This window comes from Mycosarcoma maydis, chromosome 3 (genome assembly GCF_000328475.2).
Source record: "Mycosarcoma maydis chromosome 3, whole genome shotgun sequence".
Classification (NCBI taxonomy): domain Eukaryota; kingdom Fungi; phylum Basidiomycota; class Ustilaginomycetes; order Ustilaginales; genus Mycosarcoma; species Mycosarcoma maydis.
In genome coordinates, this window is record NC_026480.1 from 1,510,098 (window position 1) to 1,534,585 (window position 24,488).

At 55.0% G+C, this 24,488-nt stretch overlaps 10 protein-coding genes across 10 annotated transcripts; 6 read left to right on the forward strand and 4 right to left on the reverse strand.

Annotated features, from left to right (window-relative positions):
- Nucleotides 1–337: 337 nt before the first annotated feature.
- UMAG_01991 (uncharacterized protein) lies at nucleotides 338–3,100 on the forward strand (the record flags this gene model as incomplete). The annotated part of the gene is made up of 1 exon (XM_011389603.1): nucleotides 338–3,100. One exon carries the CDS (start codon nucleotides 338–340, stop codon nucleotides 3,098–3,100), a length of 2,763 nt encoding a protein of 920 aa, XP_011387905.1.
- Nucleotides 3,101–3,610: 510 nt separating this feature from the next.
- UMAG_01992 (uncharacterized protein) lies at nucleotides 3,611–5,158 on the forward strand (the record flags this gene model as incomplete). Its single annotated transcript, XM_011389604.1, has 1 exon — nucleotides 3,611–5,158. One exon carries the CDS (start codon nucleotides 3,611–3,613, stop codon nucleotides 5,156–5,158), a length of 1,548 nt encoding a protein of 515 aa, XP_011387906.1.
- A 104-nt stretch (nucleotides 5,159–5,262) lies between these two features.
- On the reverse strand, nucleotides 5,263–7,856 carry UMAG_11382 (putative 2-Nitropropane dioxygenase; the record flags this gene model as incomplete). The annotated part of the gene is made up of 4 exons (XM_011389738.1): nucleotides 5,263–5,382; nucleotides 5,460–5,631; nucleotides 7,026–7,155; nucleotides 7,232–7,856. The coding sequence occupies 4 exons, from the start codon at nucleotides 7,854–7,856 to the stop codon at nucleotides 5,263–5,265; spliced, it is 1,047 nt and encodes a 348-aa protein (XP_011388040.1).
- Nucleotides 7,857–9,315: 1,459 nt separating this feature from the next.
- Nucleotides 9,316–11,265, forward strand: UMAG_01994 (uncharacterized protein; the record flags this gene model as incomplete). Its single annotated transcript, XM_011389605.1, has 1 exon — nucleotides 9,316–11,265. One exon carries the CDS (start codon nucleotides 9,316–9,318, stop codon nucleotides 11,263–11,265), a length of 1,950 nt encoding a protein of 649 aa, XP_011387907.1.
- A 409-nt stretch (nucleotides 11,266–11,674) lies between these two features.
- UMAG_01995 (uncharacterized protein) lies at nucleotides 11,675–13,597 on the forward strand (the record flags this gene model as incomplete). Its single annotated transcript, XM_011389606.1, has 1 exon — nucleotides 11,675–13,597. One exon carries the CDS (start codon nucleotides 11,675–11,677, stop codon nucleotides 13,595–13,597), a length of 1,923 nt encoding a protein of 640 aa, XP_011387908.1.
- Nucleotides 13,598–15,701: 2,104 nt separating this feature from the next.
- Nucleotides 15,702–17,480, forward strand: UMAG_01996 (putative mfs-multidrug-resistance transporter; the record flags this gene model as incomplete). The annotated part of the gene is made up of 1 exon (XM_011389607.1): nucleotides 15,702–17,480. One exon carries the CDS (start codon nucleotides 15,702–15,704, stop codon nucleotides 17,478–17,480), a length of 1,779 nt encoding a protein of 592 aa, XP_011387909.1.
- Nucleotides 17,481–17,893: 413 nt separating this feature from the next.
- On the reverse strand, nucleotides 17,894–18,463 carry UMAG_01997 (uncharacterized protein; the record flags this gene model as incomplete). The annotated part of the gene is made up of 1 exon (XM_011389608.1): nucleotides 17,894–18,463. The coding sequence occupies one exon, from the start codon at nucleotides 18,461–18,463 to the stop codon at nucleotides 17,894–17,896; it is 570 nt and encodes a 189-aa protein (XP_011387910.1).
- A 589-nt stretch (nucleotides 18,464–19,052) lies between these two features.
- UMAG_11383 (uncharacterized protein) lies at nucleotides 19,053–21,821 on the reverse strand (the record flags this gene model as incomplete). Its single annotated transcript, XM_011389739.1, has 1 exon — nucleotides 19,053–21,821. The coding sequence occupies one exon, from the start codon at nucleotides 21,819–21,821 to the stop codon at nucleotides 19,053–19,055; it is 2,769 nt and encodes a 922-aa protein (XP_011388041.1).
- A 534-nt stretch (nucleotides 21,822–22,355) lies between these two features.
- On the forward strand, nucleotides 22,356–22,781 carry UMAG_11384 (putative pterin-4-alpha-carbinolamine dehydratase; the record flags this gene model as incomplete). The annotated part of the gene is made up of 2 exons (XM_011389740.1): nucleotides 22,356–22,616; nucleotides 22,692–22,781. The coding sequence occupies 2 exons, from the start codon at nucleotides 22,356–22,358 to the stop codon at nucleotides 22,779–22,781; spliced, it is 351 nt and encodes a 116-aa protein (XP_011388042.1).
- Nucleotides 22,782–22,844: 63 nt separating this feature from the next.
- UMAG_11385 (uncharacterized protein) lies at nucleotides 22,845–24,167 on the reverse strand (the record flags this gene model as incomplete). The annotated part of the gene is made up of 1 exon (XM_011389741.1): nucleotides 22,845–24,167. The coding sequence occupies one exon, from the start codon at nucleotides 24,165–24,167 to the stop codon at nucleotides 22,845–22,847; it is 1,323 nt and encodes a 440-aa protein (XP_011388043.1).
- Nucleotides 24,168–24,488: the final 321 nt, after the last annotated feature.

Genomic DNA, 24,488 nt, shown 5'->3' on the forward strand with positions numbered 1-24,488 from the left:
CAAACACGTCGATGCGCTGGGCAAGGCAACCCAAGGGACCATGTACAACCAACACAACGAATCACGAATGCACCATCGATCTGCGATCTGCCCTTCATGCAGAGACAGCAGCGACAGCCACGAGTCTTGAACAAATTGAAAGCACTCAACAACCCCTGAGCCGCGAACAAAGCTCGATCGTGCACCCAACTCTGTTGCCCTCGTCTGCCAGACTCACCATCACCTCGCAACTTCGGTCACCAAAGTAGAGGCGTGTTTGGAAGACTCATCGTGGCCGAAGTGATCCGCGCATACGTTCACGTCCTAGCTCAGCTAAAGCGTCCTTGCTGCCATCATCATGACCGAGCTCGAATCGCCATCACAACTCTTGCGCGTTGAAGCAGCAAAGGAGGCAGAGCTAGCTTCAGTACCTACAGCGACTGGATCGTCACCAACTCCAAACTCGCCACTCGCCACATCAGATCCTGCGCCGCGTGCAAAGAATCGATTCAGCTTGAACGCATTGCGTCTTCCTTTCTCTTCGCCCCGCAAGCAAGGGAATGACAAGGTGTCGCCCTCCACCGATGCTACGAGCAGCTCCGACTCGGCTGCAATGACAGAGCAAGACGCCAACAGGAGCTCCACAGCATCCGACGTGACCACAGCCCCCACATCCATAGACCAAGCCTGCTGGAAAGATGGAACACACAGTCAGCAGCTCTCACCTCGCAGCCAGAAAAATCCGGTACGCTCGGCATTGACACCCCCAGCTGATCTGTCGAGGCGTCGTGCTTCAAGAAATGTATCGCCGCACCGCGTCAGTTTCAGTCCCTCGACAGAGGAGATGGCCGATGCGAGAGAGCAGGCACTGTTGCATGCATCTCTCGCGGACACTGCATCAGCCAAAACCAAGCACGTCAAATCCAGCAGCAAACGTAACGATCAACATCCTTCCAAGTCGCACACCAAATTGAGCAATTGGCATGGACTCAAATCACATTCGACCTCGGCTCTCACATCGACAACGAATGGGTCTAGTCTCGACTCGGCACAGGGCTCATCCGCCACCAAACGCCTCGAGGATGCAGCCGCTTTGCCAGGTGCAGCTGCTGCTAAGCGTCGTCTCTTCCGATGGGATAGAAAGGGTATCCATCATTCGGGCGCATCCGGAAAGGGTAAAGTGGTCAAAGTCAAAGTGACCAAAACTCAAGCTGTAGCAGCACGTCACGCAAAGACACTCGAACAGGTCATCAATGCCGGCATGGGTCTGCATCCTGTTCCTCCTCGTCTAAGCTCTGCAGCTGCTGCGGATAGGAGCATCGCCAGTTCTGATCAGCCAGCAAACGTGGGAAAGAAAAGCAAAGTTCCTCGCGCCAAACCCATCGGCGTTGTCCATCAATCACAGCTCAAAGGCTTGAAATCGGCGCTGCTCGATGTAGATTCGGCAAACAACATTATCAAGGAGCTACGTTCCATGCCAGTACCGCTGGATGTACTCCGCAGTGGACTTGGAAGCATGCTCTCTGACGTTGAGATTGGTACAGCTGGTGATCATGGTCAAGAGCGTATCCTCACTGCCAATCTGCCCGATTCCGTGCTGGAAGGCAACATTACAAAGGACGACAGCGAGATCCGCAAAAGGCCCGGTGCAACTCTGGAAGCTCTTGATGCAGCCACTCCCGCGCGTCCTCCCACTGAGCGCAGAGCAAAGAGCGCCGCCGAAGAAGCACTCAGAAAGATCACCTTGCAGGCCGAGGCCGACTCGGCTTCGCCGCAAAAGGCTGTAGTGACTGCTCGAACATCATCACTGCCGCCGAGTGCAGAGGACAACATAGCTGCTCCGACAAAAGCGGCATCTCCCATCCCGTCAACCTCTTTGCCCAAGGCTGCAGCTGCACCATCAGGGGCACGACCATTAAAAATGGTCTGTCTGGATTGTGACGAGACCGAGGCGCATCGACGCCATGCACAACATCTCGAGGCCTCGGCTGTCGTAACAGAGAAAGAAGCTAGCCAATCGGATTCGAATGGCGCGTTCAATGTGACTAGCATCGCCACAGGTGCTGCCGCTGCTGTTACCAGCGTCGGAGGATTGCTGACCGCTCGTCCAAGCGCAGTAGATCCAACTGTATCGTCAGCTGCCACCGACAAAGACCGGGACGTCAGCACCAGGCCGCCCATGCTCAAGAGTATGTCTGTCTCCAATTTGCCCACTCTGCAGGATGGTGCGCGTCTCATGGGAGCTACACCGCTGCAGCTCATTCTCGATCCGGTCGGCACCGCCGCAGAAAACTCGGGCGCTTTCAACATGCTCGCTGACGTCTCTGGTGCCGCGATCCGAGCGACGCAGGACATGGACTCGATTCACCCACCTCTCGATCGCATGGCCATCTTTGTGCATTGGTGGGGTTTTGAGATCACGCTTCCCAAGGCGTCTATGGCTTACCTCGACACAGCTCACTCGGTGTCTGGCGCGTTTTTGTCTTTTCTTCAAACCATGGCTGTGGGCGGAGGTGTGCCCGAGTTGCTGCCGTTCATCAAGTATATTTCGACATTTATGGAGGTTGAGTACAGGGCGATTCGAGCACAGGACCAGGGGCATGGTGTGTGTATTGCGGGGACTTGGTTTATGCCGATGGCGCTCGTGCCGCGGCCGTGGGACTATCCGCTCGACGGACCAGTTTCCGAGAAGCTAGCTTCGCGTGTGACGAGCCCGTCGGCATCCATGCCTGTGCCTTCAATTCCGGCTGTATCACCCGTTCTGACTCCCCCTCTCGCAACACCAAGTGTTGCGGCCTCCCCCACGAGGCATGTGTTCAAGAAGAAGCAGGCCACGCAGACAACTCCAAGCGCTTACCCTGCCCAAGTTGCGCTTGTTGAAGCACCCGTTCGCCATGTCAGTCCAACGCAGATGGCTGCCATCCAAGCAGCTAGAACGGAAAAACTGCCTCTCGACCTCAGCCCACGCCACTCGCGTTCGTCGAGCATCGCCTCAGCAAAGAGCGCAAAGTTGTCTGCACAGCTCACGAGCGCTAGCGACAATGCCGTAGCACCGCAAGCAGATGCCGTCCTGTCGAGCGTACAGGAGGTGCCTGAAGCTGGATCACAGATCAAGTCGTAATAGCACGACGTCCAGCAGCGCCGCTTTCATGACCCTGTTATGACCCACACACGACTTGAAAGACGACCTTATGAATTAAACGCTTGTCTGTGATTGGCTTTGGCGTTAGGCAGTGTCGTGTGATGTGTATTCGTTATTGTATGCAAGCCTACATTCGTGATTGAATCACGAATCACGAATCACGAATGCGGCACGGCAATCACGCGGCGTGGGTGAATTTTCACCGTTTTAGACGCCGACGACACGAACGGAAGACGGCATTCCGAATCACGAATCACGAATCACGAATCACGAACCATGGGCGAGTGAGGTAAAACGCAAGGTTATCGCAACGTGCAAGCTTGCGGCTATCCAATCGTGTACCAAGAAACCAACGTGGTAACGTGCTTTACCTCGCGTCAGTGCCTGATCGTTGATCGACGTTGGTCTTATAAGCTGAGTTGGACATCACCCGCTTTTTTCCCACTCTTCCCAATCTTCACCTAGCATCTACGGTTCTGGTTGCACGCCATGGTTGGGTGTTTCGCGTTTCTCAAGCCCACCCGTAGCGGTGACAAGGCGGATAAGAACAAGACCGGCGGCAAATGCGATTGCAAATGTGATACGCGCTCGACCGCCGCTTGCACCACCTCGAGCCTCAACTCGTCGGAAAAGACGCCTCTGTCTGCATCCATCTACTACGATGCTTGTAACCCGCCTCCTTTCTCGGCGGACGAGCAGTCGCGATGCTGTGGTGGCTACTCGTCTTCGGGATTCGCACACGCCCATTTGCCTACGTATGGTGATTCGCAGTCACACTCGCGATCGAGCAACCGCGCGCGCTACGCAGAGAGCGCTCCCGAGCCAAGCGCACAGATGCTCGACGTTGCCAAATCGATCGAGTCCGAGATTGCAAAGCTCGATTCAGAGCTGCGTTCGCTCTCGCTCGACATGCACGACCATCCGGAGATTATGTGGGAGGAACGTCGAACGCACGATCTGTTTGTCAAGTATCTTTCCTCCAAGAAGGGCTGGAAGGTTACCCCACACGCTTACGGCCAGCAAACTGCGTTTGAAGCCCTCTTTCAGCACAAGGCGAGCAACGACTCGCGCGTGATTGGATTCCAGTCCGAACTCGATGCGTTACCGGGAATCGGTCACGCTTGTGGGCACAACTTGATCGCCATCTCTGGTGTAGCGGCTGCCCTGTCTGTCGCTGCTACGCTGGTTGCACACGACATTGCTGGCACGGTGATACTTCTGGGTACTCCTGCCGAAGAGGGAGGAGGAGGCAAGATCCGACTGGAAAGGAATGGAGCGTACAAGCGCATGGATGCGTGCCTGATGGTTCATCCTGCTCCAGTGTCTGGCACCGGTCCGATGCTTGCGGTTCAACCGGTGGTGGTGACCTACAAGGGACGCACGGCTCACTCGGGTGCAGCGCCTTGGGAAGGAGTCAATGCGCTGGATGCCGCCGTTCTGGCATACAACAACATCTCTGCGCTCCGACAGCAGATACTTCCCACGCAACGTGTGCACGGCATTATCAAAGGCAACAACTGGGCGCCAAATGTTGTTCCGGGCGAATCCACGCTGATCTACAATGTTCGCTCGCCCACCGTTTCCGGGCTGAAATCGTTGGTGGCAAGGGTGCAAAAGTGCTTTGAAGCCGCAGCGCTCGCTACGGGCTGTACGGGCGAGTACGACTGGCAGACCGCGTATGCTGATGTGCACAATACGCCCAGCCTGTCGCACGCGTACGCCGGCGTCTTGAAGCAACGCTACAATCTCGACGTATCTGACGACGCGTTTGCAGCATCCACCGATTTCGGCAACATTACCTACGCGCTTCCGTCGCTACACGCCGAGTACGCCATCCACCTCGACGACCCGCGTACTCAGGGCAATCACACCATCGGCTTCGCCGAAGCTGCCAGATCCATCGAGGCTCATGAGAGAACCAAGGAGGCTGCTCTCGGCATCGCCGTCATCGGTGCTCGAGTGTTGGTCGACAAGCAGTTCCGAGATCACATCTGGCACGAATGGCGCCAATGGAGAAAGGATGCAGATGGGCCCTGACACCCAAATCGCTCGTTCACACACTAACGATCTCAGACCGATCTGTCAATCTCAAACCGAATGTATTGATTCTAACTCGTGTGAGGAGCAAGGTGGTGTAGAGGCTAGAGCTTGGAAGGACGACCAGCGGTGCTGCTGTGCTTTTGAGCGACGAGCGCACTGAGCCTGTTGATGTGATGTTCGGCATCGCGTTCCATGTTTGCGCACAGTTGCTTGCACGTCGGCTGTGTGGAGAACAAGCTGGTCAGCGTCAGTGGTGCATTGATTTTATCACGCAAGAACCAAGCATGTTGAGACTTACAATATCGTGGATCAGGCCAACAGTGATACCGGCAGACCAGATACCAGCGTCGCGATCGCCCGTCTCGTAGACCGTTTTGCCGCGCGCACCCGAGACGAGGTCTCGAACTTCCTCGAATTTCGCACCCTCCGGACGGTTTTCCAGGCGAACCACTTCCATCGAGACTTTGTTCCTGCGATTGCGCAAGTCAGCCATCCAGACAAGATGTTAGTTGGAAAAGCCACATAGACGAGCGATGAAAAGCTAAGCCGCATTCTCCTTGGCTGCTACCTTGTTTCCGTCGGGAACAAGCCAAAGCAGCGCGAGCACCAGCTTGAACGCCGCACTGATCGCAATGCCACCCGCCAGATTAGCGCGCGTATGCAACAACGACTCTCCCACACCCGCGCCCACGCACAATGCCAGCACCGCCAGCATCCTTCTATCCCTCCCCCTCGTCTTCTCTGATGGAAGGAGCGCAAACAGATACGGATCGCTCGCGATCTGCGTCAACGTAGCCGTAAATGCCACCGTAGTCGCAAAAGCCGGAGAGACGAGCTTCTGCGCCAAGATGCTCTGCAACCCCATGGAAAACGCAACAAGCACAATCACGCCTGGATACCACTCAAACGTCGGCAACTCGTCCCTTGGTCTGCTGAGCAGAATCCCGGCACCACCAAACAGAAACGCGCTCTGCAAGATACTCGACACGATAAGCCAGCTTCGCTTCTGATGACCGATGCGCCTCCCCAGCTGAAACCCAACATATGAGCCCAGGAAAAAGCCAGCGACACTCAAGATACGCAGCAGAGTCAACAACGGCTGTCGCTCGACACCAGGGATGATGAACTGTGCCACGTTGGATGAGAACTGCACCATGTTGCCCGTCTGGAAACCAAGCCACACCGACGAACGGCTGTATAGCAGCATGTCGATCATACCCGTCAAGAACGCCTGCCAGGCAAGCGGCACATTGGCAGCACCATGGTCGATCTCGTCGTTCAAGTAGCTCTTGGCCAGTCCCCACGTTTTCCATCTCTCTTGGTGCCGAGCCTGCAGCGCATAGCTCTCGTGGTCTTGCGAGCCGAGTAGCTCCACCGCTCCGTCCTGCGTAGCCTGACGCTGCAGCTTCCGATCGCGCGCCTGGCCGTGGTCAATAGGGTCGGGCGGTTTGTCTGGATCATGAGCGGTTTCAGCAACGGGCGTCATGTCTCCATCCACAGGGGAAACTGTGCCCTTCAAAGAGGCAACCCGGCTCGTATCGTTACTCTCATCGCTACAAATCATCAGAGGAGGCAATGGCAGAGAATCGCATCAGCGTTGGTGTTCTCACCAGACTGTGCTTGAGAGATACACGAATGAAGCAAGCTGAACTCACCCAACCAAGGGGCTCCTGATTTGATGCTGTCCCATGCTATGGCCATGCTCAAGCTCGGTCGGGAGGCTGCGTCGGCGATCAATGTCGATGGGATGCTGCGCGGGCGTTCGCATTGGCGCAGGCAAAGGCAGCTCAAGTGGTGGAAGCGCTCTCAATCGTGGCTATCGTAGCAAGCAGTCAAAAAAACGTCGGAATCAGAGCGTACTCACTTGAAGACACGCGCTGTGTTGCGCAGGGTTCGGAAGATGTGGACGGTGTTGCGCTCGTCCGACTCGACGATGGCACGCTTGATGTTGTCATGAATCTCGGATTCCTTGGTGCACATGAAGCGCGTTCCCACTATCGTTGTTCGGAGGATAGAAGCAGTGTCAGTATGTAGGTCCAGGTTCAAAGCAAGAATCGATATGAAACTCACTGTTGGCACCGGCAGCACCGAGCGCCAGAGCCGAGGCGAGGCCTTGACCGTTGGCGATACCACCCGAGGCAATGAAAGGGATCTTGAGCTCCTCCGCAGCGCGAGCCATGAGCACGAGGCCGCCAATGTCATCTTCACCAGGGTGGCCGGCACACTCGAAACCGTCGATGGAGAGCATGTCGGCACCCAAACGCTCGGCGCTACGTGCATGACGCACAGCAGTGCACTTGTGGATCACAAAAGCGCCTGCCTCCTTGACGACCTTGATCACCTCTCCCGGGTTGTTACCAGCGGTCTCAAAAATGCGAACCCCTTCTTCAAGAGCCGCCTTGGCGTAGCCAACGTAGTCGGGAGGGTTGATCGAGGGCAGAAGCGTGATGTTGACAGCAAACGAACCGTAGTGGCTTTCACGCTCTTTCTTAATGTCGTCAGAGATGAGCGAGTTGGTCTTGCGAATAGCCTCACGCAAGGCTTCGGGCGAAGGCTGGGTCAAGGCCGTAAGAGTACCGAGAGCACCAGCATTGCTGACGGCAGCAGCGAGAGCAGGAGTTCCGACCCACTGCATACCACCCTGGACAAGGGGCACACGCAGACCGAGTTTTTCAGTGAGAGGGGTGACGATCATGTTGGGCAATGAAAGAGCAAGCGACGGTGTGTAGCAAGGAGCAAGGAGCTAGAAGACGGATATGGTGAAATTGAAGTGAGAAGGTGCACCGGGGCCAGTGATAGAGATGTCGAAAGTACGAAGGAGATGGACGAGATCCAGACGAACGCACGTTTTGAAAGAGATCGGAGGCAACAGTAGCCGAAAGCCGGGCCTCAGCCGAATCACGAAGCGTTGAAATGCAGTCAACGATTCACGATTCAAGATTCACGATTCGTTGTGGTTATGTGCGTGGTGTTTGGTATGCGGCCACGGAATTTTGTCAAGAATGTTAAAGCTGGCTAATGAAGTTCTGCCAGATTCGTGATTTGATTTGGTCGTGGTCAGAAAAGCTGACAGTAACCGTCGCCAAGCACCAAGCTCCGCGTCGCCGAACTCGTCCTGCTCTGTCAGTGAGGCTGGTGAAGAGAGATTTCTCCGCGTGTCGCAATTGATCCGCGGGTTTCGAGGGATGAGTCCGAATGCCCTAACCCAGCCTGACCACAAGTCGGGTAATAGACAAATACGATGGATGAGTCGAGAGGGTGGGAAGGAAAGGTTCGGGATGAGCTACGACAATCCCTTATAGACTACCACCGCCAGAGACAAGACAAGGCGATCATTTCCGCAACACCAACCTATCGATGTTGCAACCACAAAGACAACGTTTTCTGTATTCGTGATTCTGCCGACCAAATGACCGGCGTTCGATACAGGGGGACCGAGAACGATGCACACTGACTGAACAGAAATGGGAGAATCGGGCGTACTTCTGACGTGATGAGACTGCGCAACGTACTCGTGACTCGTGACTCTCTCGTTCGAGTCAGACAAATCAAATAATCACACAATCACGAATCACGAATCGATTCTGACGTTACGCGCTCACAGTCACCAGCGTAATGCGTCAACGTGAAGCCTGAAGCGCGTGTGCCTCGACGATAGGTCCACGCCACGAACCATGCTGCACGCTCATCTTTTGCCTTTGTGAGCCGAACATCTCTAACATAGTTAATAAGCCGTCACAAGGAGAACTCACGACTCGTGACTCGTGACTCGTGACTGTGAATCGTGAATAGCCGAGCCTGAACCGTGAACTTGACTCTGTGACTTACGACTGTCAAGCACCAAGCGTAAAGGCTGCGCGGTTCACGGTTGTTGCCTTGGCTTCACGAATGCAGCGCTCCCGCGGAGTGAACCCTTCCGGTCTGCCGACGAGACTCGTGACTGTAACCGCTCAGCCGCTGACGACTCTCCACTTTGTGTAACTTTGTTGCTGCTTTGGGTGTAGGCTGTGCGCATGATTGTCCTTGTCAATCGAGATGGTCCGAGCGTAAGTGCTCTGAAGTCCAGCTCATGATACTGCTCGAGATTATACATGGCTGTGAGCTGTTTATCCTCTACCATATCGAACCCTTGAACAGCGATGACTCAGTTCAACATGGACGGTATCGAAAGGAAGGCCGTGCAAGACCGCTACCATGCGGCCGACACCTCGCTCCCACCTCCAAACATCCACGTTGGCAGTGCCCAGCGCAATCAGAGCAGGCGGACGCCTAGACGTAGATGGGCGATCGCAAGTGTAGTTTTGCTTGGCTACTTCTGGCTGTGTTCGCCCGCCGGCAACGATATCTTGGATGGCATTCGTCGTCGGATCCACCATCATAGCGGTTGCTCGTCCGACGCCCCTTACTTGCGACCCGAGAATGAGACTGACTTTTCTCGAGCGGAGCGAGGTCAGGTGGTGTGGTTTGACTGCGGCGATGAGAAGCGCTATCCTTCGCCGCTCAAGTGCGGTCGCATGAAGGCGCCCCTTGATTGGACCAATGCCGACACGGACAGCCGAAATGCCTCTATCGCTGTCATCTTCTACCCCGCCGGTGCTGGCAAAACACACGAGGATGAGGTGCTCGGCTCGCTCCTTACCAACCCCGGTGGACCTGGTGGCTCGGGATTCGAGTTTATCGCCCGTAAGAATGCAGCTAAGAACAACGAGCTACTGGCCGCCAACTTTGACACCATCCTCGACCACAAGTACAATATTGTCTCGTTTGATCCTCGTGGTGTTGGCCGCACCTTTCCGCGTATGGATTGCTGGAACAGCACTGAAAAAAGCTACGTCCACCGCATCGAGGCAGGCTCGTTCGGTGCTCTGTACTCGCATCCCGGTGCGCTCGACAGCGAGGTTGGTTCACAACTCGCCAGTATCGACCTACTCTCCCAGCTCTGCAGCGCCGATCCGTTCGTCTCCGAGCATGGCAAGTACGTTGGCACAACCGCCGTTGCTCGGGATATGCAGCTCCTTCACCGATTCTTTGGTGACAAGCGCATCAACTATTGGGGCTTTAGCTATGGCACCGTGCTTGGTTCTACGTTTGCTGACATGTTCCCACAGGGCGTCAATCGTTTGATAATCGATGGTGTAGTTGACGTGCCCAACTACATGGAGGGTCTCTGGAGTGACAATCTCAAGGATACTGATGGCGGCTTTGACGGCTTCTTCAACGAGTGTATCAAGGCTGGACCTCAGGCTTGTTCGCTGGCTACACAGGCTTCAGATGGCAACGAGCTCAAGCAGAAATTCCTCGACTTGCTCGAAGAGCTCAAGTACCATCCCATCCCTGTGTTTCTGGCGGATGTGCCGCAACTGCTCACCTTTAGCATGGTTCTCGAGACCTTCTTTATCGCGCTATACAAGCCGGCTGGATGGCCCAAGCTTGCCGACATGATCAACGATGTCTTGAACGGCAACGGCACTACGTTTGTGAATGCCAACGGAGACTCGACCTACCATATTCCGATCACGCCCGAGTCAGAGGAAGCGAACGCCGCCATCGCCTGCGGTGACGCTCTTCGAGAACCGAGCGAAAAGTCGTGGAGCATCGATCAGGCTAAGGAGCACATCCGTGTTCTCGAAGCTGACTCAGCGCTGTTCGGACAGTTTTTTGCCGACCAAGGCATCAAGTGCATTGGGTCGTGGAAGCTGCGTTCCAACGAGCGACACCGTGGTCAGTTTAAGAGCAACACCTCGTATCCCTTGCTTACGCTAGGCAATGATTTCGACCCGGTCACGCCTGGTCGTTTCGCCGACAAGATCGCCGACACGTTTGGATCGGCCGTCTCGGTGCGTCGTGCAGGCTATGGACACTGCAGTCTCTCGCAGCCGTCCAAGTGTATCAACCGGATCATTGGCGACTACTTTGTCAATGGCACCGTGCCTGATAAGGGCACCAAATGCGAGGTGGATGAGTCGCCTTTTCCTCAACCCAAGAACGAGTCGCGCACTCTCGTGCCGCTCTCGACTGAACATGGTCGGGATCTAGAGCTTAGCGAGGCCATGTCGGCGATTAGCGACGCCGTGATCGAGTACAATGTCCGTCGTCTGCTGTGAAGCGGGTGTCTGAGCGCATGTTCTATCTCACTAAGGATTTGAAATACAAGCCAATGAGGTGTGCATCTTCTTGTCTGCTCGCTCAGTCACGAGTCTCTCCCGTGGTCGTGTTTGAAACTGGAAGCTGCAAAGCTTGTCGAAAAACAAAAACAGCTCTGGACAAGCCGAGAAAGAGGGAGAAGAATTAGCCTGTGTGGAGTAATCTCGAGATGCAGGGGCCAACAGAAAGTGTTGCTCTTGGTGTTTCCGTTTGAGAAATTCGGGATTGTGATCGCTGGCTTGGCCACGATCATGACAAGACGACTACTACCGCGAACACACACGATATATCGTCGCTTGTACATGCTCAACGGAGGATTCAACAAGGGGCTGTCGTGAGACTGCTGGTCAATAGCTTGACGTTGTCGAGATGGATTGGCACGTTGCAAGCCAGAGTCTACTAGGAGCGTTGCCGTTGGACCTGTTGGAGCCCATCCTTTCGCATTTACGCCATCGAGTGCGCGATCTAGCGGCATGTGCACTCGTATGCCGTCGCTTCTACCAACTCGCGACGCCTCTGCTGTACGAGCGTGTTTTCCTCCGCGATCAGACGCGCCTCAAACTCGTGTTCGGCTGTCTTGGCCACAACCAGAATCTCTGTGCGCTGATCAGGGTGGTGGAATTGCGCGTGTTCCCCTTCGGTCTCGATGCGGAACGACTGGAACAACTCGAGGTAGATATTGAATCCACTTTTAGGCATGCGATCAATCTGGAGGAGCTCGTATGGACGCGAGCGGGAAGCCTCAATGATCGACTGCTGCCAACGCTGCTCGGCTCATCAGCAAAGTTGCAGAGATTGGAGCTGGCGGGAGATGCAAGACTTTGGACCATGCCGACATTGCTCAACCACATTCCGCCGAGTGTGCAGAGCCTCAGTCTGATACTGCCAGAGAGGGCTGCGCTGTGGGGCCTGGTTGACATAGCCAAAAAGCTGTTGAACGATCCGGAGCCGGAAGCGAGCTCAGCGCTAGCATCGCACGCTGATGCAGTGCAGATGGATAGTGGCAGCGTCAAGCAAGCAAATGGGCTCCAGAGTCTGAGCATCCTATGTCAGCATTCTACGCACCTGGCGGATGCAACTCTGATCGCAGTGGCTCCGCATCTGAAACACTTACGGCGACTGTCGCTAGCAGGCTGCCGAGCTGTCACGGGACGTGGAATCGAAGCTATCCTTCGTCACGCCTGCGAGGACGGTCATGGTGTCTCAGACCTTGCCATGGAGGGCCTCAACATCCAAGCGCAAGGAGTTGACTTGCTGCATCCGTATGCTTCCTCTTTACGATTGCTCTCGCTGACGTATCCAAGATCTGCCTCGTCTTCCGGGTCGCGCTCGCTGCCAGCCGCTTCTGTACATGATTTCTACACCAGCTTTGCAAAACTCATCGAGGAGGCCATCAACCTGGAAGAGCTAACGCACTATGCCGGTGCTGGTTCGCGACCGGCGATGGACAGTGGAAACGAGGGCAACGAAGGCGAAGATGCGCGCCTGGTCAATTTGGACGAGCTGGATGACGGCGAATCCGAATATGATGAGGCGGGAGAATATGTTGAGGCGGTGCGGAAGGATAGCAACGCCAGCGGTGATGCTTCTTGGACATGCAACGATTGGATCAGACGTTTCTCTGGACCACCACCGGCAGGCAGTGTTCGATATGGGTTGCCAAAGAAGTCGACCGCGCCGAGCAATCTACCAGTGCTACCCACTTGGTTCCTGATACGGCTTTTGGCGAGTCGGGGCAGTCAACTAAGAAAATTGCGACTGCACGGCATCGGACTATCGCTGGACCAGCTGGGTATGATCGCGCAACACTGTCGCAAAGTGCAAGAGCTTGTGATTCAAATTTGGGAGGACGACTTGCCACGGCTGGCGGCGTTGCTGTGTCAGCTTCCACAGTTGAAGACGCTGCACATCCTGGCGTCGGCCTCGTCTGAGACCAGCTTGGGAGAACGAGAGATACAATGGATTGCGCAGGTCTGTACCGATGCCAATCGGGAACGACGCTCGCAGAATGCAAAGAACATGTGCAATGGCAACTTGATGCTAGAAGGGAGCGGTCTACACCAGATCGGATTTCGGAACCGTGTCTGGCTTGTCGAACGCACCTTCGATAAAAAGGAAGAGGCAGGACACGAGACACATTGCGATTCGGCTGTTGCAAATGCGAGTCGCAGCGGTGTTAATGCAGGAACATCATCGGCACTGGGCGAGGAAGAGGTGATCCAGGTCACGCTCAAGAGATGGGATCCTGCAGCAGGCACGTTTCCTGAAGTATTGCTGGTGGTCAAGTCGTGATGATGTCCACATTTGTGATTGGTAGGCGCAACTCACGACTCTGTGGGGCGGTGCAACTAAGGTCTGATGTCAGACCACCTTGCTTGCATCTACACCTCGTGGAGGAGACTGTGTGCTTGGAGCGAAGGCACTTTCTTGTACATCACATGGTCGCTGCCAAGAGAGCACATCCTACCACGAGGCACGAGGCACGAGGCACGAGGCATGAAAAATTCTCCGAGATTCCAAGGCCAGCGGAAAGGTTTCGGTCGTAAGTTAGAACGATTGAGTCGGCCAACGGAATCAACGGAGAAAGCATGGTGCGACCAAGTCGTGAGTGAACACGAAACCAACAGCTGATTTACCACACCGTGCACCATACCGTAAACGTATGACGGGTTGTCCTCGAATAGCCGGTCGAAGTTTCGAAATTGTTTGTTCTGCATAACGTGAACGCAGACGCATGCGATGGTTACCGTCAAACCCGAACATCCGCAGGCGCGAGGGTCTAGACGCAGACGCGAGAGCGAGCGAGGCTGATGTACAGCACAGAACTGCGGTGAAGATGTGCACGCACCTTCTCTCGCACGACGCCACGCCAAGGTCTTGGAAAATGCGGAAACCCTCTGGAAAAATCGCCGAACTACGACTGCTCAACGAGGAACGGTATGGAAACAAGGCCAAAAACAAACAGGAGGGGAAAAGCAAACGGCAAAATTGACAGACCCGAGCTACCGGTTATTTAGCGCACCCGGTGACGCTTCAAGAGATCGCGGCAGGCTAGCTTATCGATTGTTCTAGGCGTCTGCATTCGTGATTCGTCGTGGTCGCATGTACATTCAAGATGTATGAACATGTTGCTCGGCAGCGCACTCACGTCAGCACCAAGCGCCCTGAGACGCGACGTTTTGCGCCAACGTCAGGCTCCCTATTTGCCAGACTGTGCCGGCTACCGTGGAGAAGAAAGCCGAGTCAAAAGTGAGAGAGCGTGCCGTCATTCGTCAGACGACGCGCACTGCTATTCCTGCGCTGCCCAATTCGAGCTCGGCAAGCCAACCGGTCTCGCATACGATTCATTGGATCACGGATGAATTTTGCAGCTACAGCCACCGAGTGTAGTCATTTGCAACGCACGTCGTCTCGGCGTGACGAAACGCAAACGGGTGTAGGCCTGTGCGTGTTTGTGCTAGCCAGCCAGTGGGTGGATGAGACACGAGCTTGCAAGAGCAGTGCGCCAACACGAGAGATGTCTAGTTTTTGCACACCAACAACATAGTAGACGCCGACGGGCGTGGCTGGTTGCAAACGAGGCTCTGACCAACATGTTGATGACAATTCCATGCATCAGAGAACAACCAGGCTAAGTTACAGTAAGTCGTGAGTGGCCCGCTATTCACGATTTTGCCGGCGCGCCACTCGGAATTGACGAGTTTCAATCACAAATCACGAATCACGAATCACGAATGCTTCACCGGTGGCATGTGGAGAGGCACACACAGCCAACGAAATGTGAATCGAAACTCACGAATGCGTTCCTAAGCAGGCACGACGGAAAAGAAAGAATGAAAAATAAATACCAAAGAAAAGTTTCGTTCTAGTCGTGAGCAATTAAATTTCACTTGGTCACACACTCTCTCGTGACGGTGCTGCGTGTTTGGGTTGGAAATTTGATCCGGATTTTGACGTTCTCCGTGGAAGCCGAGGAGCTGAACTTTCCGTTTTGGTTTAACCATGGGATGCGTTGGATTAACGTTGTTATTTGCTGGTGCCCTTGCATTTACGCTTCACGATTTACAAGCCGGGTATAGACGCTGTTGTGGCGAGCAGCCAAGCGCTGCAGCTGCGTTGCATGCGTTACGTTTCGATGCACAATCAAACACGAATCGTCCATACAATTCGTGATTGCGAGTTGCGATGGTTGAAAATTTCTCCGAAGCGATCGATGCAGCTGGATTCGCGATTTGCGCTCCCCTGTGCTTGGCCCAGTGTCAATCACGAATGAGCTTGTGCGAATCTATATATAGAGCGAACACCGTTGACATCCGCGGTGCAAGACGTCGTCCCTTTGCATTCATCCTTCTGTCTCTACAGACTCGTAACCATTGGTCTGCCTTCCACATCCGCAATGCAATCGCCCAAGCATGCCGCCTCGAGCGCGGCACCCTCGATCGATCCATCCAACCTGGATCTGGAAAAGCAAAACTCGTCGAGCAACGGCGATGCTGCTACCGCAGTAGGACACGCCGACACTTCGATCTCAGAAAAGGAAGACGCCATCGCACCCGCCAAAGGCGCGTCGGTTGGCTTCCATCCATCCACCGCTCCAACCTACATCCCCGCCGATGGATCCAGTCCCGCAGCAACACGTCCCACGCGCACCTTCTCCCGGCGCGATCGCAGCGAGGCCAACGACAACACACATCCGTTCGGCGGTGACCTGGAACGCGCAGAAACCGAAAACCATCTCGAGCGATTTCAGTCGCAGGCTGGCAAGGACGTCGTTATTGTACATTGGGAGGGCGAAAATGACTCGGAAAATCCTTTCACCTGGTCGAGGGCATACCGTTGGTACCTCACCATGCTCGCAGGTCTGCTGGTGCTCAACTCGACGTTTACCTCATCCGCGCCTTCTGGCGTGATCCCAGAGCTGGAAGTTGAATTTGGTTTTGGTCGCGAAGTCGCCACGTTGAGTCTCTCGATCTTTGTCGCTGGTTACTGCCTTGGTCCTCTTCTCTGGGGTCCTCTGTCCGAGCAGTTTGGACGAAAACCCGTGTTTATCCTCGCCATGATCATCTACACGTGCTTCAACATCGGTTGCGCGCTCTCCAAGAACACTGCATCCATCCTCGTCTTCCGTTTTCTTTCAGGCACGTTTGCCGCCTCGCCTCTGACCAACTCGGGTGGTGTGATTGCCGATCTGTGGGATGCCAAGACGCGTGGTATCGCGCTCTCGCTTTTCTCGCTTGCCCCATTCGCCGGTCCAGCGCTGGGTCCCATTGTCTCGGGCTTCATCTCGGTTGGTGGCGCTTCATGGAGGTGGCTTTTCTGGGTCTGCACCATCTTTTCCGGTGTCTGTCTCGCCCTGGTTGTCTTGACACTTCCCGAGACGTATGCGCCCATCATCCTACTCAAAAAGGCGCGCAGGATTCGCAAAGAGACGGGCGACGACCGATACAAGGCTCCGATCGAGTTGGTCAAGGTGGAATGGAAGGACCGCATCAACAAGACGATCCTCAAGCCTTTCATCATGCTCGGTCAGGAACCCATGCTGCTCGTCATGACCATCTACCTTTCCTTTGTGTATGGCGTCGTATACCTCTTGTTTGAGGCTTTCCCGATCGTCTTCACGCTTGGGCATGGCTTCAACGCCGGAATCAGTGGCGTCATGTTTGTGCCCTTCTTCCTCGGAGGTTGTGCCGCCGTGGCACTTTACGTCATCTACTTTAATCCCAAGTACGCCAAACAGGCGGATGCACTCAAGGAGCAGGGCATCAACCGGGTGCCTCCCGAGGAGCGTCTGTACCCGATCATGCTCGCTGGTCCTTGCTTGACGATTGCATTCTTCTGGTTTGGTTGGACCTCGTACGCGTCGATCAGCTTCTGGTCACCCATGATGGCCGGTAGCTTGATCGGCTTTGGTGTGCTGTTCTGCTTCTTGGGCGTGTTCAACTACTTGATCGATGTATACCTGGCCAATGCGGCTTCGGCGCTGGCTGCCAATACCGTGTGCCGTTCGTTGGCCGGCTTTGGATTCCCGCTGTTTGCAACACAGATGTTCACTGTGCTCACTCCGCGATGGGCGTCAACTCTGCTCGGTTTCATCTCGCTCATTATGGTGCCGATTCCGTTCTTGCTTTACAAGTACGGCTCCAAGATTCGCGCCATGTCGAAACACGCCATGTAATCTCGCTACAGTTGGAACCTAGCCCGCTGTCACTCAACGTTTGATACCCGCATCAGCTCTTTGGATCTCGCTCATCCATCCTTTCGCTTCGCTTTGCTTCCCGCATACTTACTGTCTAACACTGCAGTCGCGTTTAATTTATCTTTGTTCATCACACGTCGGTTTGCAAGCTGCGAGATATCTTAGATCGGCAGTTTGGGTAGCTCAATTACGCTTCCAACCGGGTGAGCGCGCATGGACGTGGGCAGATGTGCGATCTTGATCATTGTGCTTCGACAGCAGAGGACGCCGTGGGTTGTGTTTGGTTTCAATCTACGGCTGACAGGTGGGCTTCTGATGGTGGGTTGCAGATCATTGAAATACACGAGACGAGGGTGGTAGGGTACAAAAAAAAGAGTGCATGCGGCAATTGATCAGACGAGCAGAGTGAGGAGATGATCCAACAGGTAGGTTGTAGCAGCGAGGAGTGCAAGGGTGGTGAAGAGAACGAGAGCTATGTTGCGATTGGCGAGCCAGGTAGCAGGTGGAGCCAGCGATTGGATTGCCGCGTTCGTCTGCGCGGATGAACGAGTGGTGGTAGTAGCCGTGGTCGTACTGAAGGCGGTAGAGCGGGTGGGTGGAGCAACTGTAGGCTGCTGAGTTGTCGTGATGGTCGACGAACTGGATGGATCAAAGATGGTCACGATCCCTGAGGATGGCAGAGTCTGTGCGGGGATCGACGCACTGGCCGTGTGTGGTTGAAGCGTCACACTCATGCATCCGCGAGGAACGGTGAGCGGCCCAATGGCGTGCATGCCCGATTCGGTCTGTAGAGTAGCATCCAGAGAACAGAGCGCTGCAGACGACCGACCAGTGCTGATCAAAGGATCATCGCTGTAGCTCTCAACTGGCAGCGACGCGCGTGGCTGCGAGATGGTCTGTGCCAAACTCGTCGCGCAGACGCATACAAGGCTCGTCGCGAGCAATGCACTTGCACATCGCATCTTGGACGCTCCTCTCGTTTCGTCGAACCAATATGCTTGACATCGACGTTGGTCGTAGACGAACGACAAGCGTCCCATCGTTGTTTTACAGAGCCTTGCTTTCGACGCGCCTTGAATGCATCGCTGAATCCAACATAAATGTCGTCAGTGGCCCCACAGTCACATGTGCAGTCGTGAGTCTCATGTCAACTTTCAAGCAGACCCTTATCGTGAATATTCCCCGCTTTCCCTTCGCTCCCCTCCGCCTGGTTCTCACCGCTCACTCGCACCTCTTTCTCCAACATGCACCACTGCATCGGCATCCTCATCGAGCCGCTTATTGCGCTGTTCACCATCGGCACCGACGTCATCGCTATCTGCCTCGACGGCTGTCTTCAAACGTGTCGAGAGTCGTGTCGCTGCATCTCGTGCTGCAACCGCTCGCTCTGCAATAGCAGCTATCATGACGACGAACAAGCTCAGCCGATTTTGGAACCATCACAGCGCACAGCACAGCCACAGGCCACTGCCGATGGAGCGCCCCGGTGGAGCTCGGTCAGGATGCTGCGCGAGGACAGCGCGCGTTGCTAATACGCGGACCAGGTGGAATTCAGGAACAAGTTGCGGTTCGGTTCCATGCTACAAGCTCGGCTAGGAGACACTTGAGCTCGTCCAAGTACAACATGGATTCTTTCGACCTGGTCGGCTCGTTGAGCTCGGCCAGTCGGGCTTGGGCAATTCTGTGGATCCTCGCGAGTCGCTGCGCGCCCAGCACGCGCTCGACCTCAGCAGATGCGTCCGGCGCTCGCACTTTGCAGAGCGAAACAAGAGCATTGGCCGCACTTAGCCTGACCTTAAACACCTTGGCATCCAGTACTGAGCAGAGCCGATCCACGACCTGATCCAGCAAGCCATCATCGACGAGACTCGCCAGCACGACATCCGATCCGAGCGCTCGCTCCAGCGCCGAAGCTGCATTCCATCTCGATTTCGGCGGCTTGGACGTCGCACCCAACACGCGGCACAGCTCTTCCAGCAGCGATCTGCCCAGTAAGCAGCACACTCGCTTCGCTGATTGCTCGGCCTGTAGCAACGCTAAAAGCATTCCAGACGCACGGTATGCCGACACAGCTACACCTTCGATATCTTTACTCGCGTCCAGGCAGTATCGAGCGTGTGCGATCCATTCGCGTTCGTCAAGATGCTCGTCAGAGCGATACTGTGCTTCGACCAAATTCGAAAATGCCCACGATGCTCGTTGGCGTACCAGGGTCGAGCTGTCGTGTAAGGCGATCTTGCGAGTCGCATCGCCTCGGCCCCAAAGCATATCGTCCAACGTCTTGTAGATCGCTTCATGATGCTGGCTACCGTGGTCGACCGCATGATCAGCTGGCAGCACCAGTAGCCCGAGAACGCGTATGGCTGCAGCGCGGACACACTCGTCAGAAACGGTGCAACAGCGCTCTACATACTGCAAGATCAAAGTAGATATGGACACGTCCAAAGCTGAGTGGCGCAAAAGCGCCGCGTGCAGATCGGGAACGCTTGAAACGAGAGCGCATTTTTGATCCTGCGTCAAGTCTGACCGTGCGCACAGGCGATGCCATGCCGCAAAAACGCGTGCCGATGTGTCTGGGCTGAGCAAGCGTGTAGGGGCTTCCACAAGACTTTTGACAAACAGAGTCCAAACCGACAGCTGGCGCACTGGGTCATCAACGGCTTCGAAACCAGATAACACGCGGTCGCAAGCTTCGATGGTCGTCACAGCACCTTGGTCGACCAGACTGGACAGATCCAGGCGAGATCCATCTGATGCAGCCACACTTGGAGGTGAGCCAGCCTGTTGAGCTCTAAGCGAAATTGCGTCCATGCCTTTACGCGTCCGTCCTTCCCGGGTTGAGGTGTCTGGAGCTGGCGTCGTCATTGTCGTTATCAGCTTCTTCGCTATACTCTGAACCTGTGGGTCGCTATGCGAAGCGAACGGCACCACTGCTGGCGTCAAGACAACCGCATTGGCCGTGACAAGCTTTGCCTTTGCCGTACTCATCACAAACGTGCGGGTCAACTGCAGCAGTGCCGCCGTCAACGATGACGGGTATCCGACCACCTCTGCAACCCCTTCCATTCTTGCGGATGCGCGCGGTGCAGTCGCCGCACGCTGCAGTGCGATCACCAAATATGATCGAATACTGACGATCCAACCCGCCAACTGCGACGACAGCGATGTAAACGAGAGAGCACGGTGAGCTCGTTCTTGAGCCATGCATAATTGCAATGTTCCCTGAGTGAGAATTGATTCGAGCGCCGCCATAGCTGCAACGCGTACTGAAGTGGATGCATCCTGTGTGATGAGTGTACAGAGCGAGAAGGGAGCTGCCGATGTCGAAGATGCTGAGAAGCGTGGCAATGCAGATAGCTGCTTCGAGGAAGCTTCCACAGGGGCAGGTTGGTCTGGTAACAGATCGCTCCAGCGTGAGATGAGCGCTCGAGACTCAAGTTGGTTGAGCTCGGTGAGACAGTACAGGCTATTCTGACGGATGAGTTTGCAGGTGGACTCGTGCTGACGTGAGCCGTCTTTACGCGATCTCGACGAGGCGGTGGCACTCGAGGTTGTGGAAAAGTCACTTTTTTCGCTCTCGCTTTTGTCGCTCCTACGATCAGTCTCGCCGGCGGACGAGTCTCCGCTACGCAGGCCGAGAGATGATGTTCTCTCCGAAGGCGTTGCGTCACTGCCGGAAGTGAAATTACGTGTTCGGTTCGGCTGACCGTTCCACGAAAAGGCACCATTCTGCAAGCCTGAGCTGGAGCGAGGGATAGCGCCCGCTATGGGTCGGATTGGTTTCACTCCGACTGACAAGCAGGGCCATATCACATCAAAAAAGCTGATCAGATGGGGTGCGCGGCTGACTTGCGAAGTGGAATTGGCGATCTTCGCTCTCCGAGATGCGACGCGGATGAGGACGTGCAGCGTCTTGAGTGCAGCAGCGATAGCTCGTAATGCGGAGATCGACAGCTTCGAAACATCGATCGGCGTGCAGGTTGCTACGGTGATAGACTCAAGATTTGGCTGAACCTTGACCGTCGATCTCAGAAACGCTTCGGTATGTTGAATGAGCTCGTTGACAGCCCTTTGACTGGATTCAACTGTAGCATTCTCAAACAGGTCGGTTTCGAGACGCGACGAGAGAGTCTGGAACGCAATGCGGCGTACATCGTTTGGACCCTCCTGTATGGCTGTATTGATAATGTATAGAAGTGGTTGAGGCAGCAAGGAATCGAGAGCATTGCGAAGAGAGTCGAGAGCTGTGCGTCGATTGTCGGTCGAGAGATGAGATTCGCGAAGCTTTGCCAGCAGCGCATCTAGCTGTTCCTGCTGCATGATTGCGACCGTCTGGGCTGAAAGATGCGTCACGGAGTGGTGTCCATCATCTTGAACGTATCTGTGTCGCTTTTCGAGACCTTCCGGCTTCGTGTCGAAGGGAAAACCGTGCTAACACTTGAAAGCAAGAGGAGCAGAAGGAGAAAGAGGCATTCAGGGTCCTTTCGCTATTCGTGATTGACGAATTCCAACTAGCGAGCTTCCCACCTCGGAAATCGGAAATCGGAAATCGGAAATCGGAAATCGGAAAATGGAAGTTGGAAATTGGTTTTGCCACTCCACTTTGCTTGGCTTGTCAACAATCACGAATCAGAACTAACGCCCTCGCTAACTTAGAACAACGACGACTTAGCAGATGCAGCAATGCTGCGCTTCTTTGGACCAGTAACCATCATTGTGAGCTCCTCTGTATCATATAGATCGTCTCTGCAAAACCACATCTTGGCGCGCTCCATCAGATTGTCGAAGCGCGCTATGGCTTCACAACCGCTGACAGCCGAAAAGTGCGAGCCATGCACTGCGTCACTACGCGCCATGTCGGAGGACGAAGCTAAGCAAATGGTCTCGAGCCTCAAAGGAAAATGGACGTTGTCGCCTCAGCCAAAGACACTGCTCTCCTCGACAGCTGTCCATCCGGATGCGCTGCATCGCACGTACAAATTCAAAAACTTTACCTCGGCACAAGCGTTTGCGAATCAGCTCGGCGAGCTTGCAGAGGCGCAAGGTCACCACCCTGCGATCATGGTCGAATGGGGCCGGGTAACCGTCTGGTGGTGGAGTCACGCTATCAATGGGGTATGTACGAGTGGTGTGCTACAGACGCAAACACTGGCTACTGACTTGGCAACATACTCTTTCATCTTGAAACAGTTGCACAAAAACGACTTTGTCATGGCGGCCAAGACGGAAGAGCTCGTGCAGCAGGCGCAAGGGTATACACCACCCAAGCCCGAGTTTTGAAATTGTTGCTTTACCAACATGCGAGGTGCGAGATTCATTACAATGTGAGACTTTCGATTGTGGTCAAGTGCGATCTAAATCCTTGATGTACTGCTTCCAAATCTGTCTGGACCAACTCACCAACCACGGGCTTTGATCGAGCACGTGTTTGAGCTTTGCAAGCGGTTCGCTTGCCAATTTGCCCTGAGACTGAGGTGTAGCAGATAGCGTCAACACCGTGTGGATTACGCTGAATGCCAGAGCGTCGAGCGATGTCGGTCTTCGCGCGCCAAGCAGGAACTGCGTCTCTGGCGGGCTTTGCGACAGTTGCGCCTTTGTTCGAGAAGCGAGAGCACGCAGACCGGCGACAGCATCCGCGACCACTTTGCCCTGATCGACGGATGGGCTGGCAAGAGCAGCTCCAGGAGTGTCGCCGCCACCCCGCGAGTCTAGATCGGCTGTAGACAGGGCGGAAGCTGCAGAGGCAGTGGTAGCACCAATCCAGCTCAGGAAGCCCACTTGCCAGCCTGGAAGCGCCGTAGTGGGTTGAGCCGAACATGGGAATGCGCTGGTCGAACGAGAGAAAGAGGCTGATGCTGATGCAATAGACGCTGACGGGTTGAGTGCCGAGATGCGCCGCAGCTGCTGGTCGAAGAAGGAGTTGTTCAAGTACGATGAGACGAGTGCCGAGAGGTACGGTTGCGAGTCCGTCCTGGCATACGCTGTCGATTGAGGAGAGAGAAGTACAGCGAGCAAGACACCGGCCATGATTCGACCATTGACAAGGCTCTGCCATGATCTCGCCTCGAGCTCTGTCGAGGCATCGTTCCAGGCTGAGCTGTCCTTTTCACCCAGCTCGGGTCGGGAAGCTGGGTAGTAGTTATCGATCAGATGTGGAATTTCGGTCGCCGAAAGTAATGAGGACGAGGTTTTGCTGCGGAATCGAGGCGGAAGATGCAGGAAAGGCATCGATTTGGCTGGACCCCAGTTGTGCGACGGATCGATGAATCGCACATCGAAATCGACATTGCGGAACAGCAGCTCCATTTGCCATCGCAGAGCAATCGGATCACTGCTGGACCAGCCGGATGGCGAAGTTAGATGAGATGCTGTGTGATCGGCATTGAACTCGGTGTGTGAAGAATGAGCGTCTTTATCCGACCAAGACAGTGTTCCGTCTCGGAACAGGTGAGGAGCCACATAGAGAGTGGGCTTGACCGGCGGAGCTGTCGTCGTGGGCGAGTACACTATGGCTGCTGGATACGTGTGCAGAGGGAAAGTCGAAAAGATGGCGGCTGCCCATTTCGGAACGAGTGTTGCTTGTGATGCGCTTGATCTTGAAAGTGTGGAGCGAGGCGGTGCAGGTGGAATGTTTTCCAGCTCGGGATAGTCGTGAAGTGTCGACATTCTGTACAGTGCTTCTGTCAGCTACTCGAGCGGCGAGTATGGGCAAGGAGAACAGCAGAGTAGAGTGTAGGGAATGATCGATGATGGGAAATAGAAGCGTTTGATAAATGTGATTCGTGATTCGTGGTTCTGACGACAAGAAACGTGAAACTCGAGCAGCTAGCTGTCCTCCACCTCGCTGTTTGTCACGCCACGAGCGTGGCCGCGCTCACATGTCGATGTTCAAATGCTACGATCCAACAGTCCTGGGGAAAACCCCCACGCGCGCCACACGTTTCACGATTCGGCTGCTGGCTGAGCTAAATGTGCTCAGTCGCAACC